Here is a 14,962-nt window from a genome sequence, read left to right as displayed (position 1 = left end):
AAATATTGTGTCTGTGCTGCAGATATTCCCGTCCTGCCTCCAGACATGACACCAAAGCTTTCACAGGAAGACGTTTACATTATTTCTAATGACTCAAAGTTTGCAGCTTAATTGGTTGTAGACATCACTCGCTCACCATTATGTTCACTCTGAAGCTGGTACAAATACAGGAGACGAGTATAGAAAATGTTGAAACAATATATTATTCTGTCTTTCTGTTTCCACTGTTTATGCTCTGGGCTGAAACCTGACAGGGACAAGGATGTGGACATGGTCCTTAACCAGCGTCACAGCCACAACACGTCTAATTGCCAATTACATGCTTGACTGGGAGTTAGCAGGAGCCGCATTATAGAAGCGCAGCACCTCAGCTCAGTGAACCGGCTGAATGTTCACAGACAAAGGTGCTCTGCAAGCCGCGCTGCAGTTGAAGGGATCCTAAAGCGCTCCTCATATCACAGTCCAGCATTAGATAAGGTGCTGCAGCAACGATCTGTTGAAGGTTGAAGTGCAACACATTCGTACCTTGAACTCTCAGTATCTGAAATGTGAGACGACCTTTGACCCTCGCGCACTCTACATCCACTGCACACACACTCTCCATTATGCTAAACACCTGTGAATGTTTATGAACATTTCCTTTTCACATTATTGGTCCTTTAGAGAGTGTCAGACCAGCGTTTAATGACTCTGGCTCTTTGTGGGAGACTCTGTGCTCCAGTCTGCTGTAGATAATAACTTAGTGCATTTAGGCCAATATTCCCGCCAGTATTGAAGCTTTTAAGCCGCAGCCTAATGGATCTGATCCCTGCAAACAAGAAACGTTCATTAAGTTCTTTCAATCCATGTGTCATACGGACGAAACCAGCGTCGACCTCTGATCGGTTATGAAACATGCTGGTTTATTCTTTAACTAACAAAGAAGCCACCGTTTAATCAACATCCCAGGATAAGAACACGTAGAAACGGCTCGTGCGTTCACTGCAACAAAACAGACACTGATGCACAGACAGAAAGAAAGCCTGTTTTCTGGCGGTCACTCATTAAACTTCCAGGTCAGATATCAGAATCGTGCAATTAAATTCACAGCGAGGGTTGATTTCCTCCTGAGGATCAGGTTGGCTTCTTCCTCGCTCCAAGACTGAACGCTATTAGGAGTCTGTGCAAGGCTGCGCATGGAGCAGCGCTCTCACTTTAATCAGCAGCAAAAAGGAGATACTTCCACACAGCCAAGACGTTCAGAGGCCACAGAAGTGCTGCTGGTTCAAAGCTGCAAATGAAAAAGTTGGATTTTTTTATTATAGATTCAAAAATACAAAGAAATACACTATTAAATGTGCAAATGTGGAAGTCTCAGAAAACTGAGCCGTCCCACGATGGCACCAACCAAGTGCACACCAGTCAAAGTGAAGGATGGGGCTGATTAGACAATTGCAGGTTTCTCTCACACCCACAAGTACAATTATTCATTACAAAAAAGGCTGACAAGAAGTGGAATTGGGGCTGTCGGAGCAGCGGGGAGGCACCTAATCATTTCAGCGTCGTCTGCCTGGAGGTGCAAACAAAGGCATGACGTTCAAACTCCCAACAGACCGAGCGACGTAAACACATCGGACGTGCAGCGCAGGAAGCATCAGCGGCATCAGCTTATCCGTTACCACGGCAACGGTGGTAAACAGTGAGGGAGATGGGAGTCTGTGGCCTGAGAAAAGTTGTAAACGACAGTGTTTTGGTCCTTTGATCGTGCTGAACATGCAATAGTCAGGTTTTATCGCTGCAATAGTGATAAATGTAATGATTACACAATGAACAATGGGCGTCAGGAGCACATGGGAGAAAATATGACCCAGATTCAATGAGCACTATCAGCACTGACCCTACAGCTCGACTCTCGCCTCGATGTATAAAAGCGTTGTGTTAGTTTAGTTTCCAGCAGAAGTTCACCTCCGATGACAATGACGTTAAACTTTTAGACAGTTGCCTTCTATTGGAAGCTAAAGGATCCAGTTCTGCATTTGCTGGAATCCATCTGTGATTTGCAAACTTATTGTTTACGCACTTGTGCCGTATTTGCCAAATTTCCATGCATCACTGCTGATATCTCCCGCGAGCAGAGCACTGTTAGGAAACCAAATAAGAATTCCCTCTAAAATGGGAGCGATTTCACAATCCACAGGGGAGGATTCAAACACAGCGCATTCTGCGCCGATGAAACGCGGCGGCTCAAGGTAGCTGGAATTTTCAATCAATATCCGTGCTGCCAGTGGAGCCGGGGACCATTAGCACCAGTGAGAGGGGAGAAGTGACTGTGATGTGAAATGACAGGGGCTTTGAGAGAAGCCGTCCTGCCGTCTCCTCCATTGTCACAGATACGAACAGGCAAACACACACACACACACACACACACACACACACACACACACACACACACACACACGCACGCACACGCACACGCACACGCACACACGCACACACGCACGCGCACGGCTTCAATACCCTCAGCTACTGCAACCCAGTGCACTCACACTGGTTTATTTTCAGAAATGCCTCCATTCATTCACTCGCTAATTCATTCATTCATTTTAGCGGAGACAAAGTGTTTCAGCTGCAGGTTTCTATACAATTTCCTCTTCCTCACAGCTTGTCATGATTGCACACAGTCAATTATCATGTCATATTATTAGTTATGAGGGAAGAACTCGTGGGACGCGCCGAACCCTCGACCTGCACAGAATATAAAGTCAGAGGAGACGATGACGCTGACACGCTGCCTCACATAATACACGCGTGTATAATAAAGAACACGGTCGTCCCCGCGATGGGCGTTGCCTCGTGGATAATCACCGCGTCCCTTTGTTGAGGCTGGAGCGGTATATGGTTAAAATGTGATGGAGCTGCGGCAGCGCTGCTCCAGCGTCCGCACATGTGGAGCTCGTGTGTGATGATGAATCCGCCAAACACCAAGTTTCGAGCGGTTCTGCAGAAGAATTCATTCGGCATCACGCGACTCCGGCGATTAATCAATTAGGTTAATTGTGGATTAAGCATTTGGAGAATAAAGCGGGATTTTCTCGCCCCCGCTGAAATCTAGAAGCTGCCACTCAGGCTAAACGCAGCACATTTACGTGTTTCCCTATATTGTTCGTCTGTGGGTAATTACTCGCCGTGAGCACAGGAACACCCGAGGGGAGGATGCTCACATCAAACTTTTTTCTCGTTTCCCTCGTCCTGAATGAAGCTCTGGAAGCCTCCCTACCTCTCTCCTCCTGCTCTCAGCCCCGGGTCTGGTGATGAGCGCCGTGTCACCGCACACCACCGCCGCGTCCTCCACGAACACGCAGTCCGGCATCGACTCGTCCGCGGGGAGCTCGAGCACCTCCAGCCCGAGCCTGGTCCTCAGGACCTCCACGTACGCCTCGTGCTCCCTCCGCGCCTTGTCCAGGTCCACGTCCGCCTCCGACGCGCTGGTCCGGAGCGCCTCTTTGACCAGGGACGCGGGGATTCCCCGCACCACGGCGTGGGTGTAGTGGCCGAAGCCTGCCATCAAACCAGCCATGTTCTGCTTTCCTTTACTTGACACCTTCAAATGTGGCAACACAAGAAACGGGCTGCGCAGAAGCTCGCGGACGCGTCGGTGAATGAATGAAACTAACGCCGGTGAACCTGCAGCGGTCTGCTCGCCTGTTTGTCCCCCTGCAGGCTGTTGCGTTTTTATTCGTTATTTTGCCACATTCGGTGTCAGTCGGCGCTGCTCCGGTCTCTTTAGGCGAGCGGCGGCGCGTCGGTGACGCGCAGCGAACATCACGTGTGGAGTGGGAGCTACACGTGATGGTCGCACCGTGACACGCCGGACCCGGGGTCAATCAATGTCCCACTGCTGCACGGCGGCGCGGGGAGCGCACGCGCCGGCCCACGCACGCGCCGGCTCTGTCCCGCAGGGGAACCGCAGCAATGCGTTCATAGCAATAATATTAATGGGCATCGTTCATTTCTGCACATTCACAAAGGCTCCACGTGCTTTTCCCCCTCTTAGGGTTCAGGCTGTGGTTTTACTAGAAGTATCTGCAATCTGTTCATTGAATGCTCCCACTGTGGAATCAATAAAGTTCATCCTCACCCTCACGGGTATTTTTGCAGGACACTCTTTTTGCCAAGAAGAAAATAGTCGGTTCCGAATGGAACCTGAGCGATAAGGCAACGAGGCTGTCAAGCATTAACCTCAGTCAGTTGATTGTGCTAATCATAAACAGACTCAACAAGCAGCATGAGAGGGGAGGTGTAATGTAGGAAGTGTGTCTGTCTGGGGGGTCCTATTCCCTGTGGTGCCATCTGAGGAAGCTGTGGGCCCGGTGAAGCCGTCTGAACGGATGGAATGTTTCTGCAGACGTCCCAGAAGCACATTCTTCCACTGCGGGACCTCGGTTTGTTTTTTCTTGTTCCAGATTCACTCAATTATCCCGACTGCTCCAAACATTCCTGGAGCCCCACATTCCTTTTCTCCTCTATCAAGGATCACCCCCCCCCCCAACACTAACACCTGCCCCCACCCAGATCGCTCCCCTTTGTTCCATCACCATCTGTGGATGCGGCCCGGAAAAAAACCCTCTCTTCTCCTCAGTCGGAGGAATTTCTGATGCTTTGGACGGAGGAAATCCCTTTGACTTTGAGGAGAGATATGAGAGAAGAAGAGTGAAAGCAGACGGGATCCTCCCCCACATTATTGTCTAGCACGATTAGCCTGAGACGCTACACAGATGTGCATGATTACACAGGTGCACAGGGCAAACTGTGATTAACATGAGACAAAGCAACGAGATGAGCGGCGCTGAAGTATTTTGATAGTGATCCAATAGATCGGCTCTGCTTTTAATTCCACGTTCAAACATGACTAACACCTCTTCAACACATCGTTGTGTCAGAACATCAAAGGGAGATTCTTTCCTGGAATTAAATGTATTCGGCCTCAAATGTCACACGTGTTTCCGCGTAATCAGAGCGGCTGATTGTGAATTCTCGGCAGAGGGCGCTCATTTCGGCTCACTTTTCGACAGAGCTCCTGGATTCCACTCTTTTTTTATCTGACACGCGCTGCTCCGCGCTGTTTCACATCACGTTGGAGGCCGGTGACGTCGTGTTTGAGCAACGCCTGATTATGAAGTTCCAGCGCATAAATGGGTCATTCTGTACCAGCAGATCACAGGAAACACCACGTGCTGAACCCTCACTGTGACTTTTAAAGCACGCAGGGATTAGACAGAAGATGAGGATTATCATCCATGGATTAAACCCATCATATCCCTTATTAGGACAACTTGTCTCCTAATATCAGAGACCGTTACTGTGTTTGACCGGATTTGAGACGAGTTTGAATCACCTCCATGCAGCAGAACACATGGACTGAATACGCTGCAGCACCCGACAGACAGTTGACCTTATAGGAAGCACACGGTCCACGTCGGTCCACACGCCTCGTTACAGGACGACTGCTTCTCCACCAACGGTGGAGGAACGTGGCAGACGAGCGTCAGACGCATGAGAGGCCGGCGTGGCTGCTTCTGGAGCCGTCTGCTCACGGTCCCTCCAGCGTTGTGGGATGTGGTTCTTTTGGAAACTATTACGTCCAGGCATCACAACACGTTGGAGCGACTTTCCTGAATGGGAAGCGGTGGAATGAGGGCCGCTCGCTGCGTGTTATTCTCCGCTGACGTGCAATGACAGCACCGTTTCCTACTTCCATAACACACGGACGGATGCACGCACAAAGGCTGCACGGACGCACTGCTGACACATTAAAGGAATGTTCCAGCAATTTATTTATTGTCCTTCAACAAGGACGGGAACAAGGACTGACCCACATCCATGCGAGCAAACACATCCTGACTGCAAACACACTGAACCCAACGACCTCAGCTTGTGAGAAAACACAATTTAACAGTATAAATTCAACTTGAACCAAGATGACGTCATTCAGTGTTGGGTTCACATGTTTATCTGAATAACACGCAGCTGAGAGCACATGTTCCACGGACACACCCCCTCCCCACGCGCGCGCCTCACGCTTTCAGACTCGAGCCACCGACTATAAATACGAGCCGCGTAATGGTTTGGAACACGACACGGACTATTTGGAGGTGAGGCGACCGCTGACGTGTTCTCACACTGGTCACTCTTCACAATAAAAGCCTGCGCGTCGTGAAGGCAGCGTTTTCACGTCACCGCCTAGCGTCTCGAAATGGAAGTATGAGAACAGGAGCGCGGTCACAACCTCGGCTCCGACGGTCGCTGTGAGAAAGTTCATGACGCGCATCGCGACGTTCACCCCGTCTTCCGTCGTCCACGCGGCCGCTCGGGAGATCACGTGGTTCGTTTACGGTCCCTTAAAAACAAGACTTCTAATCATCAGCTGACCTTCGCAGATTCTCACACTCATAACATAACGTAACGCACAATGTTTTGAAGCGACCCCCCCCCCCCCCCCCCTTTATTAAAAGCCCTTAAATTCAACCACACCGGAGCTCGTAAAAACAAGTGAACAAAAGAAGTCCGAACTCACCGGAGACGCTCCTCAGCCGCGTGGCTCAGTGCTGCGGTCTCACAGCATGTGCGTTATGTTAAGTCTACACGGGAGATCTCCCACAGGGAGACAGAGGTGAAGGGTCCGATCCTGATAAACACAAACACACAACTGCACGCGTCCCGTTTCGTGGCGACGATAACACTTTATTTTGCGTCTCCACGCATTTCGTTTCCCTCGGGTGACTGTTTCCAACTGGAGGGGACTGATTGAAAGCCCTGGGGTAAAAATAGACACGCACCAAGTATTTGTCTCCTGCACCGCTAACAGAACAACATCCCCGTGGAAAACTGGACCGCGGGACCCACGTTTCTGCCCCGGAACGTGATGGACAGATTGCGTGAAAAGGAATGAATGGAAAAGGAATGCCCGTGCGTGGGGACCGCGTTTAACAAGCCTTTATGCTGTCAGGAATGCTTTGTGGTGCGCTGACCAAAGGAAGTGAAATATGTTAATAATGTAGGCTACTGCCATACCAAATATGGCAATATCGTTACGTCTGCGCTCGAGCTCCGGTGCGCATCTGGAAACGTTTAGCTGCTCTGAATAAAGGCTGGCGAGCCAGAAATAGACGCTGGTAAAAGTATTCCTGCCCACACCTTTCAGGATTTACACAGGAAAAACTAAGACTACAGCTATTTTAACCGTGGACACTGCAACATCATGATGCAAACAGACTGTATTCATAAGGAAGTAGAAGAAAACACTGTTAAACGGGGACAATAACTGAAGTAAACGTCTCGATAATAACCTGTTAATCCTTCATGACGTGGTTTGATTATATTTACATATGTCACGTTTTAAACGGAAAAAACCAAAAAGTCACCGATATTTCTTTAGTTTTGGGGAAAGTGAAACGATGAAGTCCAACATTTACAGCAGCCAATACAGTTACAATACAGCTCATATACGTCGTGAGAAAAGGACCCGAGTTTATATGTGAGAAGCAGAGGAAGAAAACGAAAGGAGGAATAAACAAGCAGGGGAAAATGTGAGACGGAAAGTGTGTTCAGATGGGATTCAGGGGGGAAAAATCCATTTCAAAAAAGAAAAAACGCTTTAGACAGGGTGGAGCTTAGCTTCTTGGATGGAAAATGCGCCGAGAAACATTCCTGGCATAGTTTGGGAACAGTTCAGCAGGCAGCCCGGGGATGACGTCAGCCTCCACTCCTCTATAAATGTCCAGAGGTGGCCGGACCTCAGCAGACTGAACGGCGTTACCGAGAGCTGCGCCTGCTTCACACTAGAGACGAGCAGAGAGCCGCGTCCAGACGACTCGCTGAGGGAATACCTGCGAACACGCGCTTGTTGACTTTTCCTACACCTGGGACAGGAACCTGCTGGAACGCGCACACGGTTTTTATCCAAGATGCTGATGCTCACTGTTGTTGTCGCCTTCCTCGGAAGCCTCGGCTTGGTGAGTTCTCGTGTATTTCTCAACCTGTCTCTGAATAACAACAGTGATGGCGGCAGCCGCTTTGTTTCCTTTAGTCTCACGATGGGAAACTGATGTCGACACGCGGATCGAATGATACATTTCCTCTAATAATCTTTGCCGTGACTTCAGAAATTCCAGCTTTTAACGGTGGATTTGTCGCCGCAGGTCCTCTCCTCCTCCTCCCCCTCCTCATCCTCGTGCCCCGCCGTGTGCGAGTGCCCGCTGGAGATGCCCAAGTGCGCGCCCGGCGTGAGCGTCGCGCTGGACGGCTGCGGCTGCTGCAAAGTCTGCGCCCGGCAGCTGAACGAGGACTGCAGCCTGACGGAGCCCTGCGACCACACCAAAGGGCTGGAGTGCAACTACGGAGCCAGCTTCACGGGCGCCACCGCTCGTGGCATCTGCCGAGGTGCGTATGAAGCCTTCCTGCCTCTGGTTTAGTCTAGTTCAGCAGTCAGCCTGAACCTCCGAGCACAGGCAGCTCAGTGTGGAGCCACAGACTCACAACTGATCCTTATCTGGCAGCCATGTGATGCCTTCTGCAGACGTCCCTGAGCAGGGCAGGAAAGAATAACATTCCTCCGCTCCCGCTTTTGCAGCCAAGCTGGAGGGCCGGCCCTGCGAGTACAACAGCCGGATCTACCAGAACGGAGAGAGCTTCCAGCCCAACTGCAAGCACCAGTGCACGTGCATCGACGGGGCCGTGGGCTGCGTCCCGCTCTGCCCCCAGGAGCTCTCCCTGCCCAACCTGGGCTGCGCCAACCCCCGGCTGGTGAAGGTGGCCGGCAAGTGCTGCGAGGAGTGGGTGTGCGACGACGGCAGGGACACCGACGTCCTGGAGAAGATATTTGGGAAAGAGCTACTGGCCGACGAGCTGGAACGAGACCTGACCAACAGGAACGAGCTCATCGCAATAGTCAAGGGCGGACTCAAGTCTCTACCTGGTAAGACTTCAGCATGAGTCTTTATGAGCTGAAACGGCGTTAGGGTTGGTTTTTCTATAAGGTACCAATGCTTTATTTTTCATATCGCAGCATTCAGACCACAGCCCGAGGTCCACATGTTTGACAGTCAGAAGTGCATCATTCAAACCACGCCCTGGTCCCCGTGCTCCAAGAGCTGCGGAACCGGCATCTCCTCCAGAGTCACCAACAACAACGCTGAGTGCAAGCTGGTCAAAGAGACCCGAATCTGTGAAGTGCGACCGTGCACCCAGTCGCCCTACTCCAGTCTGAAGGTACGTGTCAAACGCCCGGATGAGAGGGGAACCGGGCCGGTGCCGCGGACGCGGGGGCAAAACTGATCCCCGTCTCTGTCGTTTGCTCCCCCGCAGAAAGGAAAGAAGTGCAGCAGAACCAAGAAGTCCAGTCAGCCCGTGAAGTTCACCTACGCCGGCTGCTCCAGCCTGAAGAAGTACCGGCCCAAGTACTGCGGCGCCTGCGTGGACGGCCGCTGCTGCAGCCCCCACGACACCAGAACCATCCGCGTCAAGTTCCGCTGCGAGGACGGCGAGACCTTCAACAAGAACGTCATGATGATCGAGTCCTGCAAGTGCACGTACAACTGCCCCCACGCCAGCGAGGCCGCCTTCCCCTTCTACCGCCTCTCCAACGACATCCACAAGTTCAGGGACTGATCGGCCCAGAGCCGCGGTCTGCGTCATTGGCAGCCAATGGCAGTGCAGATGAATGCAGGGGTTCCAACAGACCACCAATCAACTGCCAGCTTCTTGTTGTAACTAGATTCCCAAGGAATTGTGGGCTTACATCACGAGGACTTATTGAAGTGCACTGTTTGCTGCGACGACGGCAGCATTCTGAATAAGAACTGCTTCATATTAATGGAGCCTATCGAGTAGCTTCGTTATGGAGCCGGTTGTAATTAAGATTTGTACATGTAAGTTAGTCGCTGATATCAATTCACTGTGTATATTTTGATCCTTTGCATCAGACGTGACCCAGACTCCAGATATGTGGATATGCACATGCGCAACTTCAATTAGTCTAACGTCCTGTATCTTAGGAGCAAGACGCAGAAACCCAAGTGTAACCTATGGACTTGTTTGACAAGTGTGCAGTTTCATTCCTTCCTGACGTGGGCATTACTGTTCATGTTTACTGGCAGCTATCGATCCCTTCACGAAAAAGACAAAGCAGAACATCAAAAGGATGAATGAATGTTTGGATTATTGTTATTAATATTATTTATCAAAAGCCGTAGCTTCTTTATTTGGATATTATGTGTCATACTGGAATAAATTGTAAAATGATTTAATTTTATATGCTACAAATTAAACAGTTTATTTATAAAGGACGCCGTGGTGTGAGTTGAGTTTGTCCCGAGTGCTTCCGTTTAGAGAGGATCCTTGGGTTCTATCAGCGCGTAGACCCAACAGACTGAGCCGGGTCACCCTGTTCTTATATAACACAACCTTGAAGACCGTCTCTCCGGACGCTCCGTGCTGTGGAATGTGATCTGCAGCAGCTAGCCTGCTTTCATTTGATCCGGCTAAGCCATATACATGACTGATTCTGGGGGGGTTAAGTCCATGAGTAGCAATGAGTATGAGAGAATGCCAAGAATCTAAAGTGCTGCTTTGAATGGGCTGGGATTAGACGCCGTGCAGATGGACAATGACTATTCTTGCGTCTGCGAAGCGAGGATTCCTGGGTGCTCTTCTCACACACCACTAAATCATCCCAATTCATTAGCAGCTGCCTTTAAAATGAATTAGACGCATTGGCCTCTGCTGCCTCTTAAACTGCAGGGATCTGCTGAACAGTTGTAAACAGCCTGCGGAGGAGGGAGGACCAGCGTCCCCGTCCAGGTTCCACTGTGATGGGGATGGAGAAATAGTGTGATGGGGCAGAAGCAGGAAACACGCCTGCTCGTTTGGCCACAGAAAGTCACATTTCCAGCTCGGAGTCCGTAAACACCACCGGGCCCAGCGCGGGTCCAGGTGTCACACCTGAAGCGTGCGTTAGGTGTGACGGTCGGCGCCTGCACCGCACGAGGAGCCGCGGTGGGCCGGAGCGGGGGGGGGGGACAGGGAATCCAGGTAGAGGGAGCGGCTCAGGAATGCAGCAGTGGCTCCGGCAGCAGACGTCCTGATGGGCGGCAGATGTCGGAAAATATTCCAGGGCAACTCGTTCACTGCAGCGGAGACGCTTTTCCAAAAATACCCACTCCCAGGTACTGGGTTGAACTTTCAAAGCGCTCCGTCTGCGTGTGCATGACACAGCTGCCGAGAAGAAGCTCCAATCAGGGGTGTTTGGCAGTAATGCATGGCACATCCTGCGTGCCGCACAGGATGAGGCTTTCACAGATCGCACAGATCAAAGGCTGCCGAGGTCTAGATAATCACAAAGATGTGTGGCTGCCTGGATTTACAGTAAGCCCCGCGTCTGCTCCTTCCTCCTCTGCTTCTCCACAAGGAGAAATTTCCATCTTTGCCCTTCATCGTTCAGAAAGTGCCATGCACTCACGCTGGCATTTGTCATGTTAACACAGCGCAGCTCGCCGGGTTATGCAACGGGCTTCGTGTTATGTGAGCAGTCCCTTTGTTCAGCCAGGGTCCTCCCTTCATAGTGTCCAGATAAGCACGGTAGCGAGGTCCACAGTCCCTCCGTGGCTCAGGGAACGCAACCATCATGTTTATTGGGAGAAATAAACGGTGCCGCTGCAGCCAACCAGGCACGGAGCTGTAAAAAGCACGGGGAAGCGAGCACTCGCACACAGGCGCCCGTGCAATTAAACCTCTCAAAACTTCCTCACTCCCTGAACCCCAAAAGTGTTTATATGACAAAGACATTAGCATTAAAGCTTCATCAAGCGTACGTAATGCTGTGCTACCAGGAGCTAACGGGAGTGAGGACGTTACACACGGATGTCAGCTACTTTACAATGCACTTGTCTATAAGCCCAGACTCATATTCGTTCTTATAAAGAGCCCAGGGGCAAGAAACTAAAAGTGCAAAGCAAGAGGCAGGCTGTTGTTTTGAATGCGCCCCCTGCTGGACAATAGCGGGGAAAGCAGCCCAGCCATGACTCCACATGAGAGGACTCCTGAGAACACCTGCAATGGAACGAGTGCCGCTTTAAATTATAGGCGTTTTGCTTTAACAGTGATGCAAATTAAATCCATTTGCCAGAACTTGACAGGAGGTGAGGCCTCCCTTCACAATGCAAACAGCACAGAACGTCTCTGCGACAGTGATGCAATTGTCCTGACACACCCCTCCAGATCCCCATCTGCAATAACACAGGAGCACCTGATGAGCAGGCTTAAGGGGAAATCAGAATAAATCCCTCCCAGGCGGGCGGATCGTTCGGCCCGTCCCCACAGGGCCACTGGCTTGTGCGCCGAGTATTTGCTGGAACAAGCTGAGCATTGATGGGAGAGGCGGCTTCAGCCTCTCGGCATCTTGATTCCCGGCCCAGCGGAGGCCGCGTTGGACTGAATCACTTCCAAGAGGGCAAAGACTGTCAACAGCTGAGCTAATGTTGGCGCCTGCTGCGCCCGCTATTGTTCGACGTGGGCAGATCAATGAAGTCACATGAGCAGAAGTTGTAGCGCTGCCATCACAGCTTTCACACTACAACAGCCTCTGTGTTTGAAACGGACTGCAAGTTTGGCTTCCGTCAAACTGAATATATGAACCTTCAAATACACAGCACTAAAGCAGCTGTAGTTATCTAAATGACAAAGGCGTGAACCTCTTACAATCTATACACAAACGCTGGCCCTGAAACCTTCAGCAAATGTGGGACACATGACTGGAGACAAGAAAAACTTCATTTCTTTCACAGACCACAAAGATTAATGTCACGAAACATCATTTTCTTGGGTTTATTTTACAAAAGCGCTTTGTCTCAGGAGCAGCATCCTGCTGATGTTCCTATGGAACATTAAGTGACAAGGGTGATGTATTTTCCAACTGCTTTGTTTCCCCCATGCTGTGTAATTGCCGGCTGGTTTCCACTATTGTGGACGACTAAGGTCATTATACTGCTGCCCGCTTCCCCTTTTAACATACTTTGGGATTCTCTCTGCATCTTTGATCTCCAGAGCTGACAGCGTTTGTTCTATGGAAATGTGGCTAATGAGCGGCAACTATGACTCTAATATTAGTGGAACTCCTCTTTTTAGAGTAGAAAGTAAAAGCACAAGATGTGACCAGAGAAAAGTTCAAGGATGTGATGAGAACTCGTTTGTTTTAATGCATTAAAAGAAACGTTCATTTGCCTCATACGCTGTCAAACCTGTAAAGTGACCTAAGGAGGAAACCCGTTAGGAGGCCAAAGGCTTTCTGAAGAACTCTGCTTCGATCTAACACAGACACACAGCTGTGGTAGATGTCCAGGTCAATGTTCCACAGCTCAGCAGATCAAACATCTGCAAAATGAGCCGACGTCGATCACCAATCAAAGCTCTGGTACGACACAGTGGTGTTTGGGTGTATGAGCAAAGACCCCTCGGCTTCGACCAGGACTGGCTCCAGAAATGTGACCCAGTTTCCCTGATCTGCTGATGGTGGAGTTCGGAGATTCAACATTTAAAATGGGGACAACTTCACAACTGGAGGTGAATGTGAAAATACACAGTTTGAGCTCTCAACAAAAGGGAACAAGTTCTGCTCCAAACATTCAATTGGGCTTCAGTCTCCGAGGCCCAAGTGCCGGGTGTTTTTGTGCTAAAGTGTGTCAGTGACATTAACAGAAACAGGCTGGATGGCCTCATTTAATAAAATAGTGACTTTAGCAAAATATCAATGAAACGGTTCAGTTCAAAACATCAAAAGAAATGTAAAATATGACCCAGTTAAAGTAGAGACTTGGTTGAGGATGGATTTTAGGATTTCCACCATAAACACTGATTATTAAATTATCTGGACTGCACAACGTTAACAATTGTGTGTAAAAACAGGCGGCATCGAGCTCTGGAAACGTTCGTTTGTGGTTTAGTTCTGGATGAGTCCACCAGAACACAGCTGTGTCCCTAAATTGGTCTTGTAAAATCCAATTCTCAACTATTATTACAATTAAGCCCTTCCCACAAAATTACAACTAATTAATTGCAAACCAAATCGAGACATTTCAAAGGCCAATTTAGCTAAATTGGAGGCATTATTTCCAGTGAATGTACTCTCCTCAGACTAAAAACAGCTCCGATTTAACTTTAACAGCAAACAGAAACACAAGCACAGCTTTTGTGTGGTTGCGTTGAAACACTTTATTGAGATCGAAAATTAAGAGAACCGCTAAAATAAAATGGGCGGTAATTCAAACCAGGCAAAAGAAAGAGAAAACAGTGGTTCATCCACTTGATCCCACTCATAAGAGCCGTGTGTGCTTCTACACTGTACGGATCATAAACAACACAATCTTTAATGATCTAGTAATAACCACCATTTACAGATTAAATGTTTGTCTGAAACTAAAGCATAAATTGTAAATATGCTGTTTGCTAGTGTTGAAAGCAGATGTCTTTTAGCTTCAGACACTGCAACCTTTTGCTAGTACAGCTTGTACTTTAAATGTTTGTACACTGTTAATGTATGGGAGAGCCCCCACAGGCTTTAACTGACTCCATATCTGTGTATGTTGAATGTTGGGGAATTCCTCGGATTTCAGGAGGAGCGGAAAAATGCCTCATCCCAGCGAGCACTTAGGACGAATTGTGCATGAGAGTCAACGTCCCAAAAATGTTAGCCGGGTTATGAAAACACGGACCCCACCAGCGTGTTTATACTGTCGGTACCAGTGGCACCGCGCTTCCGTAACAAACCCACATTAGACGCAACGCAACCGAACGCTCCAGAAACGAGCACAAACGATTCAATGATGAGCTGATGAGTTCACAGATAACGATGAGATCACATAAAACTGTAGTAGGACCAGTAGAAAACAGCAAACTTTCCAACACCAGTTTAAATGGCTTTTATTTAAAAAAA

General features: G+C 49.5%; 2 protein-coding genes across 3 annotated transcripts in view; one reads left to right on the top strand and one right to left on the bottom strand.

The window, feature by feature from the left end:
• Nucleotides 1–7,403, bottom strand: part of ddah1 (dimethylarginine dimethylaminohydrolase 1) — a 43,153-nt gene extending 35,750 nt beyond the window's left edge. The window contains exon 1 of one of the 2 annotated variants that reach the window (XM_029147169.3): nucleotides 6,554–7,403. Coding sequence is in view for 1 of the 2 variants with exons in the window: in XM_029147168.3 (XP_029003001.1) it covers nucleotides 3,257–3,556 (300 nt within the window). In the remaining variant the exon portion in view is untranslated. Of the gene's footprint in view, nucleotides 1–3,256; nucleotides 4,376–6,553 lie in introns of those variants that run through there. The other variant, XM_029147168.3, reaches the window with a different exon arrangement.
• Nucleotides 7,404–7,785: 382 nt separating this feature from the next.
• ccn1 (cellular communication network factor 1) lies at nucleotides 7,786–10,322 on the top strand. Its single transcript, XM_029147167.3, has 5 exons — nucleotides 7,786–7,991; nucleotides 8,178–8,418; nucleotides 8,609–8,953; nucleotides 9,044–9,246; nucleotides 9,343–10,322. Exons 1-5 carry the CDS (start codon nucleotides 7,944–7,946, stop codon nucleotides 9,643–9,645), a joined length of 1,140 nt encoding a protein of 379 aa, XP_029003000.1. The 5' UTR covers nucleotides 7,786–7,943; the 3' UTR covers nucleotides 9,646–10,322.
• Nucleotides 10,323–14,962: the final 4,640 nt, after the last annotated feature.

This window comes from Betta splendens, chromosome 4 (genome assembly GCF_900634795.4).
Source record: "Betta splendens chromosome 4, fBetSpl5.4, whole genome shotgun sequence".
Lineage (NCBI taxonomy): Eukaryota > Metazoa > Chordata > Actinopteri > Anabantiformes > Osphronemidae > Betta > Betta splendens.
This window is presented reverse-complemented; position numbering and strand designations above follow the sequence as displayed.

Bases quoted from the DNA above. Each gene is read 5' to 3' on its own strand.
- ccn1 (XM_029147167.3), top strand. From the start codon at position 7,944: ATGCTGATGCTCACTGTTGTTGTCGCCTTCCTCGGAAGCCTCGGCTTG. The intron at 8,419-8,608 runs GTGCGTATGAAG...CCGCTTTTGCAG, and splicing joins CGCTCGTGGCATCTGCCGAG to CCAAGCTGGAGGGCCGGCCC. The intron at 8,954-9,043 runs GTAAGACTTCAG...TTCATATCGCAG, and splicing joins CGGACTCAAGTCTCTACCTG to CATTCAGACCACAGCCCGAG.